The following is a 16,237-nucleotide window of genomic DNA, read 5'->3' on the forward strand; positions in this document are numbered from 1 at the left end:
GGAGGATTCGGCTCAAAAGGGGGCCTCCACAGAGAATTTTGCCTAGGGCCTCCAGCAGTTTAGAGCTGGCCCTGACTATGTGGATCACTAAATTGCCATTCCAGCATCGTATGTGTGTCAGAAACAAACTTGAGGCTAAATTCTGCAATTTCTGAGTCAAAATGTGAGTTGATATATTCTACAACATCTGAATAGAAACCTCACATAGTTCAGTAAGGTTTCCATAACATTGATCAATATGCACATTTTATATATCTACTCAAGGTTAAATGGTTGCAGGTACAGTATGTACAGACTACATATATGTTGGTTTTGGGAAAGAAACAGGTGTTGCTGAGCCTGCAGACTTCTGGCCAAAAGCCAGATAATGGCTCTGAGATTATCCTATTATCCTACCCTAGAAATAGCAATACAATATGGTATGAGGAAATGTAAAACAATTAAATGGTGTTCTCATTTTCTGCCCACCTGAAATAGGCTACTGACTGCAGCAGAGCAGCTTCCTCCATCTGCGGACAACAAACGTGGATGATAGGCTGCCGTTCTTCTTCAGGGTTATTGAGGACCCCACTCCATTAACACAGGTGATGTACGTGAAGTACACTGACTAGATGAATCCAAGTAAAACCCACTACCTTAATGATTTCCCTTGTCCGAAAAGCATCTATATTTCATTATAGGCTGATATGGTGTGAATTAGTCTCAATTAAGTAAATTAGGCTACAGTGTTGTAGCAGACCCCAATTCGTCCCAAATAACTGCAACAAATTCAAGGTGTTAAGCAGTTGGACTGGATGTCACAGGGTTATAAAATAGTGATGCCGCGGTGCTGGGCGCACAGCCATCCTCTACAGCCGCACCCACTGTCTGATACCCTGAGTCAGAAAATGAGAATAAAGAACTTGTCTAGTTCTATTTCACACAGGCTTCGCCCTCTAACAGGGCTCTATTGGCTTAGCCACTCATCTAGTTGCCTCAGCTTTGTGCAAATCAAGGGCGTCCAGCGCAACTCTGCGCCTCTGAAAACTCCCGAAACATGTGTACAAACTTATAAACTAATCGTTGTTGATCTAAAATGAAGACAGATTCAGCAACTGTATGCCTCAAATGTTTTCACAAACACATTTCGGTGAACTATTTTCGTAATATAAGAGAAAGTTTGAGGTGCCATGTTTTTCCAGTTTGAAATCCGGGAGCAGACGGCCCAACGAGTGACAGCGTTCGTCCAATCAGGTGCAGCAAGGAACCAATATCGAAGCACGCCTATTAAGTGTCCAATACTGGGAAGCAGCGTGATTCCTCGCATGAAATGATGCCCCTGTGATGCACCATGAGACCAACATTGCTAAATACTGCCCGGACTGCCCCGGCCTGATTGCGACGACGGATCCACGAGGCGTGTTTCGAGTACCTCGGCCCGGAACCTGCCACTGACGGCGTCACCGACTCGCCGGCGTCTCCGACTCGCCGGCGTCTCCGACTCGCCGGATTGCAGCAGCTGCAGGGCCCTTTCCATGGTGAGACACCAGCAGCATTGGGCTCATTTCAAACGCTATCAGCATCAGCGTTCTCCTGAGATCGAGCTCCGCTGTAATGACAGCAAGGCGGAGGCGTCCAAGAGGCATGGACGGCGTAATACGGCTTCCTCTTCCGCTACATCCTCCTCTCGCCCCCCACCGGCCCTGTCCTCGAAGCAGCCCGCCCTGCCACCAGCCCCCTCCAATGCCGACGCTCCTCCTCCACCACCGGCCCAGAGAGGGCCCCGAGGTTCCCGTCGACCACTGGCTTGTTCCCTGGAAGGCTGGGAACCAGCCGCCCAGCAAGAAGCAGTACTGACTGTCGGAGGGGGGAACCGACCCAGCCTGCGGGGCTTCTGTTCGGCCCCAGCCGTGTGATAGTGCCGTTGTCCTCGCATCCCCCCACAATGTTTCTGGAAATATTCCCATTGTGCCTTGTGTGAATGATGTGAATTTGTTTGTAATAAAACAAATTACTTCTTCCATAAAGAGCCTATTCCTACCACCCTGACGGATGATTGCTCCCTGTTCCCCTCCCAAAGGGAAACCTATCTAGACGACCTGATTCTTATGGCCCGTTCGAAAGAATGGGCTATTTTCCACACATTGCAATTGGTGCAGCACTTAACCAGGTTAGGTTTTGCCATCAATTGGGAAAAGAGCACACCCACACCACGTCAACAGGCGGAGTGCAGCTGGACTTTGCCAGATTGCGTTTGGATCCATGATGTAACAAACGGCACATGGTGACCATCTCCCCGACAGCCAGGGAGGACCTGGCGTATTGGGGGACCCCCCAAATACTGGCGAAGGGAACAACGGTGGGGAGAGTGACCTCCTACGTGTCGGTGTTCACAGACACAGACGGGTTGGGGGGGGGACCTGCCTGGGGCAGTCAGTCGGTGGTGTGTGGCCTTCAGGGACAAACCAACACATCAACCTACTAGAGCTGACTGCAGTCATGCTGGTCCTACAGCACTACCTTCCTCTGTTACAGGGGAAGGATGTGCTAGCGAGGACCGACAACCATTCAATGGTGGCCTACATCAACAGACAGGGCGGAGTACGATCCGCACCGTTGTTGAAGGCTGCCGAGAACCTGTGGTGCTGGGCCACAGAGCACCTTTGTTCTCTCAAGGCACTGCATATTCCAGGCCTGGAGAACACTGGCCGACCTCATATCGAGGGGTGGGCCCCTGGTGGACGAATGGAGATTACATCCCGACATAGTGGACCAGATTTGGTCCCGATTCGGGAAGTGGACCTGTTCGCCACCCAGCAGAACGGCCACTGTCCCCGGTGGTTCTCTCTGTTTCCCCGAGACGCTCTCCCATTGGGGGTGGACGCATTCGGACGCGCGCCATGACCAGGAAAGCTGCTGTATGCTTTTCCTCCCCTCCGCCTCATTCCTCACCTGCTGGCGAGAGTGAGAGGGGAGAGACTGTCGCTCATTCTGGTGGCCCCGGACTGCACGATGGCACCGTGGTATGCAGAAATGAGACAGTTCCCCAGTTTTGGGGGTCATTGACTGCGTTTACATGGACTTGAGTATCCCGGGTATGATCGGGTTTTTGAAGTATCCCGTTTTTGTGTTTGCACATGTAAACATCATATCCCGATTTCAGAAACCTGGATAAGCCCTTATCCCGGTTTTGAGAAACCCGATTATGCTAGCTGGAGTACTCCAAAAGAAACCAGGATACTGTTGCATGTATACATCTTATCCCGGTTTCTGACTGCTGCCGACTACCTGCGCAGGCGCGGCTTCAGCCAACTGACGTAACAGAAAAACACAAACAATGGCGGCAACGAGAGCGTCTCACTTCTGGAGTGATGAGGAAACGGAGTTTTGTCTTTCGGTGATGAAAGAATTAAATATACTTGGCAGTTTAGATGGGAGAAAGCATCGAAATGCTGACCTATTCAAGTTTGTAGTATACAGACTACAGGACGCCGGTTTCCCAACACGTACAGTGGAGCAAGTCAGGTCACGATGGAAAATACTAAATATAGCTTATAGCCGCTTATGGCCCGCTATAATCCAAAGTGGTCTCATTTTCAATAGCCACAGTCAAATTAATTTAAGGTTAACAGTTACAGAGGAATATCAGATTAACGATTTCAAAATTGCCGGTTTGTGTTGTAAACATCACAGGCGCCTGCACAAATAGCATGCAGTAATCAGTAACCGGGATACTAGTATCTATCATGTATACGGGGATATGAATAACCAGATTTCTCTGTGTTCCATGTAAACGCCATATCCCTAACATGATCAAAACCGGGATAAGCCTCATAACCGGGATACTCAAGTCCATGTAAACGCAGTCATTGTCTCAGGCGAACGGAGCGATAGGCGCGATGCCCAGCCTGGGACAGCCTCTCAGGGCTTGGTTACTGAGAGGGACAGACTGATGCGTGCTGGACTGGCTGCGGATGTGGTGCAGACCACCCAGGGCGCAAGGGCTCAATCCACCATTGATAGCTACAAGGCTAAATGGTTGGGCTTTCAAAAATGGTGCGGGGAGCGGAACATCGATCCTTTGAACTGTTCAATTGGATCTGTTCTCTCTTTCCTCCAGTGCCTGCTGGAAAGGGGGTTGGCTCACTCCACTATTAAAGTGTATGCATCGGCAATCTCTTCCTGCCATGAGGGGTTTGGAGCGAGGTCGGTTTTTTGGCCACGCCCTCATGAAGCGTTTTTTGCAAGGAGCTAGGAGAAAATGCCCAGTGGTGCGTTTCACTGCCCCCCAGTGGGAGCTGCCTTTGGTCTTGGAGGCTCTTTCTAAGGAGCATTTTGAACCACTTAGGCAGACTTCTCTTAAGCTGTTGTCGGTCAAGACAACTTAATTGAAAAAGGCAAGGCTTTTTCCACTGTTACGGTGTATCTTGCAGCTATTTCAGCTTGTCATGTTGGTTTTGAAGGGAAGACTGTGGGGCAACACTCACTGGTGTGTCTCTTTATGAAAGGGGCACGTAAGCTTCCCACTGCGAAGCCACTGGCCCCATCCTGGGACCTACCGACTGTGCTGGATGCTCTATCTTTCTCACCTTTTGAGCCACTGGAGAGCGTGGCCTTGAAGATGTTGTCTTTAAAAACTGTACTATTACTCGGTCTGGCCTCAGCTAAACGAGTAGGTGAAATTCATGCTCTTTCTGTGCATCAGTCTTGCACTAAATTTGCCTAAGGAAATATGAGGGTTAGCTTGCAGCCTAACCCGGCTTTTATGACCAAAGTGTTGGGGTCCTGCTCCCCAATTGACTTGGTATCATTTTATCCTCCTCCGTTCTCTTCCCAGGAGCATCAGCGGTTGCATACGCTTTGTCCAGTGCCGGCCTTACGGATCTACTTGGACAGAACAAAAATTTTTAGAAAAAGCGAACAACTGTTTGTGTCGTGGGCAATGCCTCACATAGGGAAGCCTGTTTCTAAGCAGCGTCTTTCCCATTGGATTGTAGGGGCTATTGCTCTGGCCTACAGTACCAAGGGCCTGATGGCCTGCGTGCACATTCTACCAAAGGTCTTTCCACCTCATGGGCTCTATTCAGAGGGGTCCCAATTCAGGATATATGTGCAGCGGCGAGTTGGGCCTCACCACATACGTTTGCAAAGTTCTATAAACTTGATGTTACAGCCCCTTCTATGGCTCATTCTGTGCTAAGTGTGGGGTCTTCAGTGGTTTAGGGTCTCCCTGTATAATACATCACACGGGACAGTTGGTCTTCAGAATAGGCCTGCCTTGCAATCCGGGAGTCAGTATTTTCCCAATGTGAGACACGAAACGAATGCTATGAAAGAGAACTTTGGGTTATTTACATAACCTGGTTCTCTGATTAGCATGAGTGAGTGTCTCACCAGACCACCCTCCTTGCTCATGAGTAGCGAGGAAGAAGTGAGTTTGTTTTTTGAATAACGAGTGACGCGGTGTCAGCCCAATTTATAGGGAGGAGGGTCCCATTCCTCCCTGACACACACGTCTTTGGGCCCAACCAATCTTGGCTGGTGCAGTGTAATTAGAGCTTCTGATGAGGTCACACAGGAGGTGTTCCCACTGTAAGAGACTCACTCATGCTAATCAGAGAACCAGGTTATGTAAATAACCCAAAGTTACTGGTGATGATGCAGTATGGTTTCGCCAAAGAGAAAACACCCCTCGGCGGCTGCAAACAGAAAGTTAAAATAGACACGCCAAGAAACCACAGCGCGAGTCAGGTAGGCTATGTGTGTTAAAACCATGGTTAAAGAATCTTTTCAAATTTGGTATGGACATTGATGACCCCTACAGGAAGAACTCTATTGATTTTGATGTGTTGATGATTATAATAACTATTATTAATTAACTGATTAAATTAATCTCCATGCTATTTGGACCCATATCTCACCAATGGTGCATTATATTGTATTGAAATTTGTCAAGAGAATTGTTCAGGCAATTATGGAGATTTGTATGAAGTTTGCACTTTCTGTGATAATTATTAATAAATTAATCAATACATTTTTGTACTGTTACTTTTTTTTATTATTATTGTTTTTCTCTTTTCTCTTTGGGCTCAATTTCCCGTGAGATGGTACATGCTAGAGCCATGAAACTTTGCACTATGGTCTAGTATGGCTTCAATTAGACCTACAAGAAATATGACCCCCATCGGCCTGATGGTGGTGCTATAATTAAAGGTCAAAAACTAAAAAGTTTAAAGGGCTGTATCTCCCACACCGTTTGTCCGATTTACATGAAACTTGGTACACATGTCCAGCTGACCGTACTCTGCCATACTTTGCCATAAGGACCCTCAAGGTTTGCCTGGAAAATTTTTGAGATATTTAGAATTATTTGAAAAACACATTTTTAACATCTCCTCCTACTGTACACCGTTTGACCGATTACCACCAAAATCGGTCAGTAGCATCTATGGTCCTACGCTCCTTAAGTTTTGCTTATAGATTGTTGATATCTACTGTAGTTTTGAAGATATTAACTCTTAAAATTTGTGAAGGAGGCGTGGCCTATAAGCTAAATTGTTAGAACTTTGTGATAGATCGTCCAATCATCATGAAACTTGGACATGTTCACATATAATGAATGAACATGTGTGCAAAGCCATTCAAATATTGACCAATAGGGGGCGCCACAATGGCCAGAAAACTGTATCTCCTAATCCAATTGGTGAAATGGGGCGTGGCCTATGACATTTTGGCCTATAACTCAAACAGAATGCCACCAATCGCTATGAAACTTGGCAATCATGTTCCAACCTTTATGTGGAACATGCACACCAATTTCCATACAAACCCGACCAGATTTTGCCCAACAGCAGCATTTTGAGTGTACAGCTAAACACAGTAAAGCCATTACGAAGTTGGGTATTGACACCATTTAACTTGCAATTACATTTTTCAGTATCAGAACTTGATAGCTTGGGGCCTGATGGCTCAACAGCTTAATATGACAAAACTGACAGTAATCTTAATGCAAACTTCCATGTTTCAGCTCTGGCTGCTGTACTGGCATGAACCAAGCCATCGCCGCTAGCGGCTATATTTAATTAGTTTAATTTACTATTGAGTGTTACAAAAATAGGTTATTGTGGAGACAATCCCTAGAGGATTATATCCATTAATTTTAGAGTATTTAGGAGTAATAATAATATAATTAACTTTAGATTAGCCCAGAAGGAAAAATTGTATTATTTGGCGAAATAAAAATAGTTGGGACATACAACCAATATAATTGGGAAGATTAACCCTGGAGTCTTATTGTGTGATTATTGAATGACTTTTTATTACGTTTGACTTAATGGGGCCTTCGAGGATTGGGGAATTTCAACAGCATCAGCAACAGCATCCTAGTTTTATACATGTTTCCCTGTAATTCAGCATGACATTTGGTATCTTTCCAAACCACGGGATCTTGACTAGAATTTAGAAGAAAGTTCTGTGGGTCTGAACAAAGCTTGGGTGTTAGTTGCTTTATCTGCAGATAAGTGGGAGCAGCTGCAGTTAACACTACTAGGTAAGTAGCTGACATTAGTTCCCTTGGTATTCAGTGTAGGCTAATAACAGGAGCTTTGTTTAGCTAGACTTCACAATATTCAATCAATCACTAAATTTAGTCCTGGGAAGTTGGGCTGGAAGTCTTTTATGAGATAGTAACGAAGATAGATGCGAATTTGAGATAGTTCTTGGCAGTTTAAAGTTTAATGACAGGTTTAACTGATTTGTACTATTGTGTTTATTGTGTTTTTGTAAAAATTAGTTTTCTGTTAATATTTTACTGGATTCTACAGTATCAGAACTTTGTGAAGTTCATTTAGGCTAGTAGAGAAGGTATGTAGTGATTCCCAATTTACAGTAGTATTATGTACAGTCAGTGGAATTTCACTTTTTTCTCTCCAGTCTGTTATTTTCCGATATTTTAATGTTGACACATATGCTACATTTCATAGGAACAATGTTGAAATTCTTAGGCAGAACTGAGGCAACATAACCACAAGCCACAAGGACAGAGGACCCAGACAGCAATAGTGAGCCGAACAACAAAGTGCCAGTATTGGTCAAGATCAGGGCCGGCTCTAAACTGTGAAGGCCCCCTTTTGAGCCGAATCCTCCCCGCGATCAAGCAACAAAGACTGAGTAAAACATTTGTGTTTAAAGCACTGTATTTTTGTTACCTATTATAAGATAGAGCACATGAATATCAAAATAAAATGTAATAAATACAAAGGTGACTGTGGCTCTCTCCTCTTGTGTGGACATGAGCTTAAAATGAGGACTTTTAAGATCGCAGTGGCTTTAGAACTGTTAACAAAAGAACGGTGACGTCACTTATCTTGACCAATACTGGCACTTTGTTGTTCGGCTCACTATTGCTGTCTGGGTCCTCTGTCCTTGTGGCTTGTTGTTATGTTGCCTCAGTTCTGCCTAAGAATTTCAACATTGTTCCTATGAAATGTAGCATATGTGTCAACATTAAAATGGGGAAAGGGAAAGTTGGGGTGCAAGGGGTTTTAACCAAGCGGCCAAAACCACGGGTGAATTTTGAAGCCACTAAGGAAGTGGCTGAAAGCTGCAGTTCCTCTAATGTCCGCTAGGGTCGGCTCCAAAAAGACTCTAAATCCCGCCCAACTCCACAGAATCAGTGCTTTTGATTGGTTTTATGATCACTGGCACGTCATTTATCCAATAAGAATGTTTTTCGACTGTAGAAAAAAAAAAAAAGGATGCGTGAGGCCCTAGGCATTTGTGAGGCCCTAGGTATTTGCCTATTCAGCCTATAGGGAGCGCCAGCCCTGCATGTAGTGTCATACACCTGTGTACAACCCCCTTTCTCTCACAGCCTCCCCCTGGTCTCTGTCCTTTTTAAGACAAGCAGCTATAGGCAAAGTTTTAGTCAGAGTATCTACTGACAGTAGCAACATGACTTCAGTCATTCTGGTCCTCGCTCTCATCACAAGCAGTAAGATCTTGAAAAGTTGTCTTCTGTTTAACAAGCGAGCGATATGTTATAGGAAAATATTAAGAAATAAGTTAATGTAAGGAGACTATCATCTTTAATGTGATCATCACCTTGGATTTCAGATTTCATCAATAGAATTTTGAATGATGTCTGTAGAGTTACATAAAGTTTTTATATATATTTTAGCATATATTAGGTTATATGTTCTCTTATAAGTCAAATTATTGTTATTTTATGTAGACCACTCCAGAAAAGATATTAATTTTAACAAGCTTTCAAAGCAATAGCTTGGTCATGTACAAGATGCAACCATATTTTACATTATTACATCAGTATAATCCAGTGTGCTACCTCTCTGTGTAGCGTATGGCTGTGGCACCCCTCCCATTGAGCCTGACGTGCCCAGGGTGGTGAACGGAGTGGAGGCCCGTCCTCACAGCTGGCCCTGGCAGGTAAAAACATCTGGATGACTGCCTGCTGTAGAACATGAATACCTGGCACAGGGCAAACATTAGTGTGCCACACTTCTCTTGAAAATGTATGCACTGAGCAGAGATCCAGTTTGTTTATGGTTGTTGATAGTCAACAAACTAATATATTATTGAGAGTTTCTGTATGACAAGATGTTATATATTCAGTGTATTTGGCCATTAAAAAGATATCTTTTACATTGGAAATACTGTTGAGCTTAGCATGTCCTTTCACCTGATATTGCCTGGGAAATCTTTACCACTATTCACTCTATTGTTGTCATCAACTAATATATTTAGACATAAATGTATTATAGAGAGTAGTAACAAGTGTCTGGTTACCGGCTGCTGCAGATTTCTCTGCTGTCTGAGAGTAATGGCTTTTGGAGTCACCGGTGTGGTGGATCACTCATTGCTACCAACTGGGTCATGACTGCTGCTCACTGCATCAAGTAAGGCAGCACATTGATGCAGCACCTTTTAATGTAAATGAGCATCACATAGAAAGCAAATTAGAATGCTTTAATCACGTAGTGTTTATTTTCATATAGCATGAAGTTGAACTACCTTGTGTTCGTGGGCAAACACAACCTGGAGGTATCTGAGCCCAGCGCCAAGGCCATCCTGCCGGCCAAGATCATTGTACACAAACAGTGGAATCCTGATTTGCTGTCCATGGGGTAAGACCCACATAGATCATCACCAGAATTGTCCTAATTAGTTAGTAAAATTGCTGCATTAACATTTCAGTGTATGGCATGGCTTTGATTCATTTGCTTTCAGCAGTAGCTTCATACAGAATTTCATAAGGACAAATCCCTGCAAAATCCCTGAGATTTATTCTAGCATTTAGTGGCAGAACAAGTAGCCCCAGGACCGTGCGTAAAAGGTCAAACCTAAAATGAACGAAACAGCAAAGTCTTAAAGCATCACAGAACAGTGCGTATCCACTGCCTGACTAAGTGTTGCATCACCCTTTAATTAGCATGCCTCACTACATGTCTTCAAAGACAGATAGTGGAGATGAGTTGAGTTGAATTGAGATGAGTTTGTAAACATACATTTTCCATTCAAGAAATACGTTTAGGACTCAAAACACATTTGTGGAATCTACCAAGGTTTTATTTAATCAGCAGACATCTCAGTTGTCCATCATAGTCTGAAAAAAAGGCATACAAACATTCCAATATCAGCAAAATGGCATATCCACTACATGTTGCAGGGTTTGGAGAAATAATACGTCTCTTAAAGACATAAAGGCATATAGAAACAACAGAATGATACGATTAAGTACTATGCATTTAGGTTCATAGCCCATGTAGAAACTAGCAGAGAGGTATTAGCTGAAAAACAAGTTGACTCATACCTCATCAATCCACTCATTAAAGTCGGACACACGGGTAAAGACGGTGGGCTTCTTGGCGTAGTTGCACCCTAAGCCAGAGACAAAGCTGGCGATGCCGTGAACCTCCCAGACGCCCTCTGGGTTCTTACAGTTCAGAGGGCCACCAGAATCCCCCTGGGACAGTGAGAGCAGACAGTACCACACCTTGATATGTGCTCTGCATCAGGTAAATAACCAATATCACTGAGGGTGACGCCAAGGTTGTACACCAATCATCTTGTCTGCCCCTGTCCCATATTGAACACTTGGACACTTGAAGCCAAAATAGCTAATGACCTAATTATTTCTCAGTTATACAAAGCTGCAGCAATATGTTTTGATCCATGGAAATAGTCAGGTATCAGAAAGAGCCTTAAGGTTTTCTTCCCATAGAGGAGTGTGGTTGTACTTACATTGCAGCCTCCCACCACACCGTCTCCCCCAGCACACACCATTGACCTACGGATAGACACGCCCCACCAGTCATTCTGGGTACATGTGTCATGGTCCACAACAGGCATCAGTGCCTGCTGCAGAGTGGCAGAGATGGGACCTCCAGCTGTAACACACACAAACACACACACACACACACACACACACACACACACACATCCAGTTAATGAGCATAACTCAACTTCAACTCATAACAAGATAAAGCTGTTTCAGAGTAGATGCAGTTTTGAATTTGGGAAGGGAATCTTAGTAGATCATACATTCTGTTCATAGTGTGCTCAGTGTCAACATTTGTTAGCCTTACTGTAGAGTCTGCCCCAGCCGGTGATGTAGCAGGGGTAGTTGTGAGGCAGGATGGTGTCGGGGGCAGGAACGCAGGCCAGCTGAACCTGGTCGGTCAAGCTCACATGCTCTGACAGCTTGATCATAGCAATGTCATTACTGATCATGAAGAGATATTGAAGAGTTATTTGCATTTGCAAATTAGTTCAATTGAATGAAATGAATTTGCTTCTGTAATATTGATATTATTGTACTGCTGGATTTATATAAATTGAATGATTGATGAAGGTTCTTGTATACACACTGAAATGTTAATGCAGCAATTTTACTAACTAATTAGGACAATTCTGGTGATGATCTATGTGGGTCTTACCCCATGGACAGCAACACAGGATTCCACTGTTTGTGTACAATGATCTTGGCCGGCAGGATGGCCTTGGCGCTGGGCTCAGATACCTCCAGGTTGTGTTTGCCCACGACCACACGGTAGTTCAAATTCATGCTACATGAAAATAAACACTATGTGATTAAAGCATTCTAATTTTTGTTTTTTTTTGTTTTTGTGATGCTCATTTACATTAAAAGGTGCTGCATCAATGTGCTGCCTTACTTGATGCAGTGAGCAGCAGTCATGACCCAGTTGGTAGCAATGAGTGATCCACCACACGTGTGACTCCAAATGTCATTCCTCTCATACTGCAGAGAAATCTGCAGCAGCCGGTAACCAGACACTTGTTACTACTCTCTATAATACATTTATGTCTAAATATATTAGTTGATGATAACAAAAAAGTGAATAGTGGTAAGGATTTCCCAGGCAATATCAGGTGAAAGGGCATGCTAAGCTCAATAGTATTTCCAATTGCAAGTGATAAAAATTAAAGTAATTATGTAAAAGTTGTCTTTTTAATGGCGAAATACAACACATCTGAATATAACCCATCTTGTTATACAGAAACTCTCAATAATATATTAGTTTGTTGACCATCAAAACCGTAAACAAACTGGATCTCTGCTCAGTGCATGCTGCATGTTTCAAGAGAACTAATGTTTGCCCTCTGCCAGGTATTCATGTTCTACAGCAGGCAGTCATCCAGATGTTTTTACCTGCCAGGGCCAGCTGTGAGGACGGGCATCCACTCCGTTCACCACCCTGGGCATGTCAGGCTCAATGGGGGGGGTGCCACAGCCATACGCTACACAGAGAGGTAGCACACTGGAGTAATAATGTAAAGTATGGTTGCATCTTGTACATGACCAAGCTATTGCTTTGAAAGTTTGTTAAAATTAATATATTTTCTGGAGTGGTCTACATAAAATCACAGTATTTTGACTCATAAGAGAGCAGATAGGAGAGAGAGCATATTATATATAAAAGAAAACTTTATGTAACTCTACAGACATGGTTCACAATTCTATTGATGAAATCTGAAATCCAAAGTGATGATTAAAGATGATAGTCTCCTTACTTTTTTAACTTATTTCTTAATATTTTCCTATAACATACCGCTCGCTTGTTAAAAAAAAGACAACTTTTCAAGATCTTACTGCTTGTGATGAGAGCGAGAACCAGAATGATTGAAGTCATGTTGCTGCTGTCAGTAGGCTAGACACTCTAAAACTTTGCCTTTATAGCTGCTTTCTCTCCAGAACTGATAAGGGAAACCCGCCCAGTTGACCCAGGGTCAAAGGCTCTGTCTCAAAAAGGACAGAGACCAGGGGGAGGCTGTGAGAGAAAGGGGGTTGTACACAGGTGTATGGCACTACTTGCGTCACTAAATTTCCATTCCAGCATCGTATGTGTGTCAGAAACAAGCTAATTTCTGAGTCAAAATGTGAGTTCATATATTCAACAACATCTGAATAGAAACCTTACATAGTTCAGTAAGGTTTCCATAACATTGATCAATGTGCACGTTTTATCTACTCAAGGTTAAATGGTTGCAGGTACAGTATGTACAGAGTACATATATGTTGGTTTTGGGAAAGAAACAGGTGTTGCTGAGCCTGCAGACTTCTGGCCAAAAGCTAGATAATGGCTCTGAGATTATCCTATTGAATACATCATACAAAACAGAAATAGCAATACAATATGATTTGATGTAATGTAAAACACAATTAAATGGTGTTCTCATTTTCTGCCCACCTGACTGCAGCAGAGCTTCCTCCATCTGCGGACAACAAACGTGGATGATAGGCTGCCGTTCTTCTGCGGGGTTATTGGACCCCACTCCATTACCACAGGTGATGTACGTGAAGTACACTGACTAGGTGGATCCAACCTTAATGATTTCCCTTGTCCGAAAAGCATCTACATGTCATTATAGGCTGATATGGTGTGAATTAGTCTCAATTAAGTACATAACAGTGTTTTAGCAAAGCCCCAATTCGTCCCAAATAACTGCAAAATTCAAGGTGTTAAGCAGTTGGACTGGATGTCACAGGGTTATAAAATAATGATGCCGCGGTGCCGGGCGCACAGCCATCCTCTACAGCCGCACCCACTGTCTGATACCCCGAGTCAGAAAATGAGAATAAAGAACTTGTCCAGTCTGTTCTTAAGTCTGTAATCCCATTTTTCATTCAAATCAAATGAATGTGAAATGTTGAATGCATGGTTAGGTTCACTCTTTCCAATAACAAAAGGCACATTTAGGAAACCTGGGCCAGTCGCAGCAGTCTCATCTTCCTCTAGTAGCATATGCCATTCCTGAATTTCCCCACGGGGATTAATAAAGTGCTATCTTATTTTATCTTATCTTATCTTATGTCGGTGTCTCCCTCTTTTTCTAACGCTACGTAGGGTTTCCCCCGTTAGGTGAGACACCAGTGAAGAGGAGAGAGCTCCGGTGTCCCGTCGCCCCGCCAGCGGCACAGACAGTGATAGTCTGTCGATGCGCGGCAATGCGCTTCTTGGCATCAACCTTTATGTCGGACCATTTCTTTTTTCTTTTTAGTTTTACAAAGGGTCCAGCTCTCGGAGCTGGCAGCATCAACTGCTGCTGTGACATGTCGCCACTCAGCAAACTATTTTTGGTTGGTGACACCTGAACTGAGGCCACCGGGGAAATTTCTCTATTCCGTCTTGCTCCAGCTTTGCCATTTTCTCACACAGAGAAGGGAATGATAAGCATATTTACATGCATATCACTGGAATTCATTACACTGCTGGAAAAGTAATGACTTTACTGCATCCAATCTTGGTGAGTAGCCTATATTATGATTTTCATGGCGGTGAAGTACCAAATAACCCCCATACTAAAACTAAGTGGAATATTGCTTAAGTCCATGGGCGCCCAGAACGAACGTCCTCCCTGGTCCCCACCTTCTATCATCAGAACCGGGCTGTGCAGACCTGTGTAGGGCTGAACCCTTGGTTCATAATATGTTTTCCAGATGTTGCTCACTTAAATAATGAGGTCATGGGAGCGTTTACTGAAAACTGCAAAATACACAAATACACATAGAGGGCAATCGGTCACGCAAGTGGTCTCCTGTCTCTACTGTCTGACTGAATAAGCTACGTCGTCAGAACAGCATCCAGCTTCGGTAAGCTTGCCCTCTAGTGGCGGTAGGGTACTGGTGATACTGTTGGTAAGTAATTAACCATCTTTCTTAGTGTGTGTGTGTGTGTGCGTGTGTGTGTGTGTGTGTGTGTGTGTGTGTGTGTGTGTGTGTGTGTGAGAGAGAGAGAGAGAGAGAGAGAGAGAGAGAGAGAGAGAGAGAGAGAGAGAGAGAGAGAGAGAGAGAGAGAGGGGTGGGGTGGGGGTAGATACATTCATAACATCTCCAGCTGTGGTGTTACTCTCGAGTCAGGCTGGTTCTGGGGAAAGTTCAATGACATAATTGATATTGTATTTAATTGATTTGCGAAATCAGGATTATTTATGAATTGCTTACCAATTCTCAATTTTATTTGCAATTACCGCAAATCTAACAGAGGTTCTAAAAACTGTGGGCTACGATTCAGTATGTAGCGAAAGTCATGAGGTTTGAGGTCAAGGTTTGCCACAAGATGGAAAAGTGAGCCATGAACCATTTTTGGGAGCAGTCATCTAGGCTATGTTTTGTTGCTCATTTTAGCTTCGAAATGCAAAACACGCATGCAAAGAGTAGGCCTAGTTCACGTTAACAAATACTCCTATTGACTACTACCCTGTGCAATATGAATAACATGAATTTAAACTGCGGTATTCCTCTTTCACTAAAATAAATAAATCAATTAACGTTTACCATATGTATTTGTACAGCCATTTTTTCCCCCGCGAGGCTTTGTTGTTACAGAGTTTAGTCTAATTAGTCTTTTTTTTTTTTACAGTTTGACGCTCTGGCTCACTCTGCCGGACCGGCTGGCTTTCCATAGATCAACTTCCATGGCAACCGTTGCCATGTCCGAACAGTTCACCACTTGTATACAGAGATTTCAGGGGACAACATTTCAAGTAATGTTAAACTATCCATGTAAAGACTGGACAGCACGAAGTAAGTTTTAACGTTATGTATTTCAAACAAGGCATGTCGAAATTATCTCGCCTATAATGGTTTACAAAATCCAGCCAATGCGTCTTGCTCGTCACAGTTTGTTTCCCAATCACGGGATGACAGTTGTGCTGACAGGTGACTTGGTTATCTACGATTCACAATGCTAGCTAACATTAGCGTAACGCTAATTTAACG

General features: G+C 43.7%; 2 protein-coding genes across 2 annotated transcripts; one reads left to right on the forward strand and one right to left on the reverse strand.

Annotated features, from left to right (window-relative positions):
* Window positions 1-8,931: 8,931 nt before the first annotated feature.
* On the forward strand, window positions 8,932-10,125 carry LOC139926933 (chymotrypsin-like elastase family member 2A). The gene is made up of 4 exons (XM_071918796.2): window positions 8,932-8,971; window positions 9,335-9,423; window positions 9,796-9,893; window positions 9,993-10,125. Exons 1-4 carry the CDS (start codon window positions 8,932-8,934, stop codon window positions 10,123-10,125), a joined length of 360 nt encoding a protein of 119 aa, XP_071774897.1.
* A 446-nt stretch (window positions 10,126-10,571) lies between these two features.
* On the reverse strand, window positions 10,572-13,159 carry LOC139926934 (chymotrypsin-like elastase family member 2A). Its single transcript, XM_071918797.2, has 8 exons — window positions 13,109-13,159; window positions 12,668-12,756; window positions 12,171-12,268; window positions 11,934-12,062; window positions 11,583-11,719; window positions 11,239-11,384; window positions 10,808-10,960; window positions 10,572-10,600 (listed from the first exon to the last, which is right to left on the reverse strand). The coding sequence occupies exons 1-8, from the start codon at window positions 13,146-13,148 to the stop codon at window positions 10,583-10,585; spliced, it is 810 nt and encodes a 269-aa protein (XP_071774898.2). The 5' UTR covers window positions 13,149-13,159; the 3' UTR covers window positions 10,572-10,582.
* Window positions 13,160-16,237: the final 3,078 nt, after the last annotated feature.

This window comes from Centroberyx gerrardi, chromosome 5 (assembly GCF_048128805.1).
Source record: "Centroberyx gerrardi isolate f3 chromosome 5, fCenGer3.hap1.cur.20231027, whole genome shotgun sequence".
NCBI classification, from domain to species: domain Eukaryota; kingdom Metazoa; phylum Chordata; class Actinopteri; order Beryciformes; family Berycidae; genus Centroberyx; species Centroberyx gerrardi.

What these genes read in the sequence shown, in the direction of transcription:
- LOC139926934 (XM_071918797.2), bottom strand. Translation starts at nt 13,148, where the DNA reads ATGACTTCAATCATTCTGGTTCTCGCTCTCATCACAAGCA. An exon ending in CTCACAGCTGGCCCTGGCAG is followed by an intron (nt 12,269 to 12,667) that starts GTAAAAACATCT and finishes CGGCTGCTGCAG; the next exon opens with ATTTCTCTGCAGTATGAGAG. An exon ending in CCTGTGTTGCTGTCCATGGG is followed by an intron (nt 11,720 to 11,933) that starts GTAAGACCCACA and finishes CTTCATGATCAG; the next exon opens with TAATGACATTGCTATGATCA.
- LOC139926933 (XM_071918796.2), top strand. Translation starts at nt 8,932, where the DNA reads ATGACTTCAGTCATTCTGGTCCTCGCTCTCATCACAAGCA. An exon ending in CCTCGCTCTCATCACAAGCA is followed by an intron (nt 8,972 to 9,334) that starts GTAAGATCTTGA and finishes CTCTCTGTGTAG; the next exon opens with CGTATGGCTGTGGCACCCCT. An exon ending in ACTGCTGCTCACTGCATCAA is followed by an intron (nt 9,894 to 9,992) that starts GTAAGGCAGCAC and finishes ATTTTCATATAG; the next exon opens with CATGAAGTTGAACTACCTTG.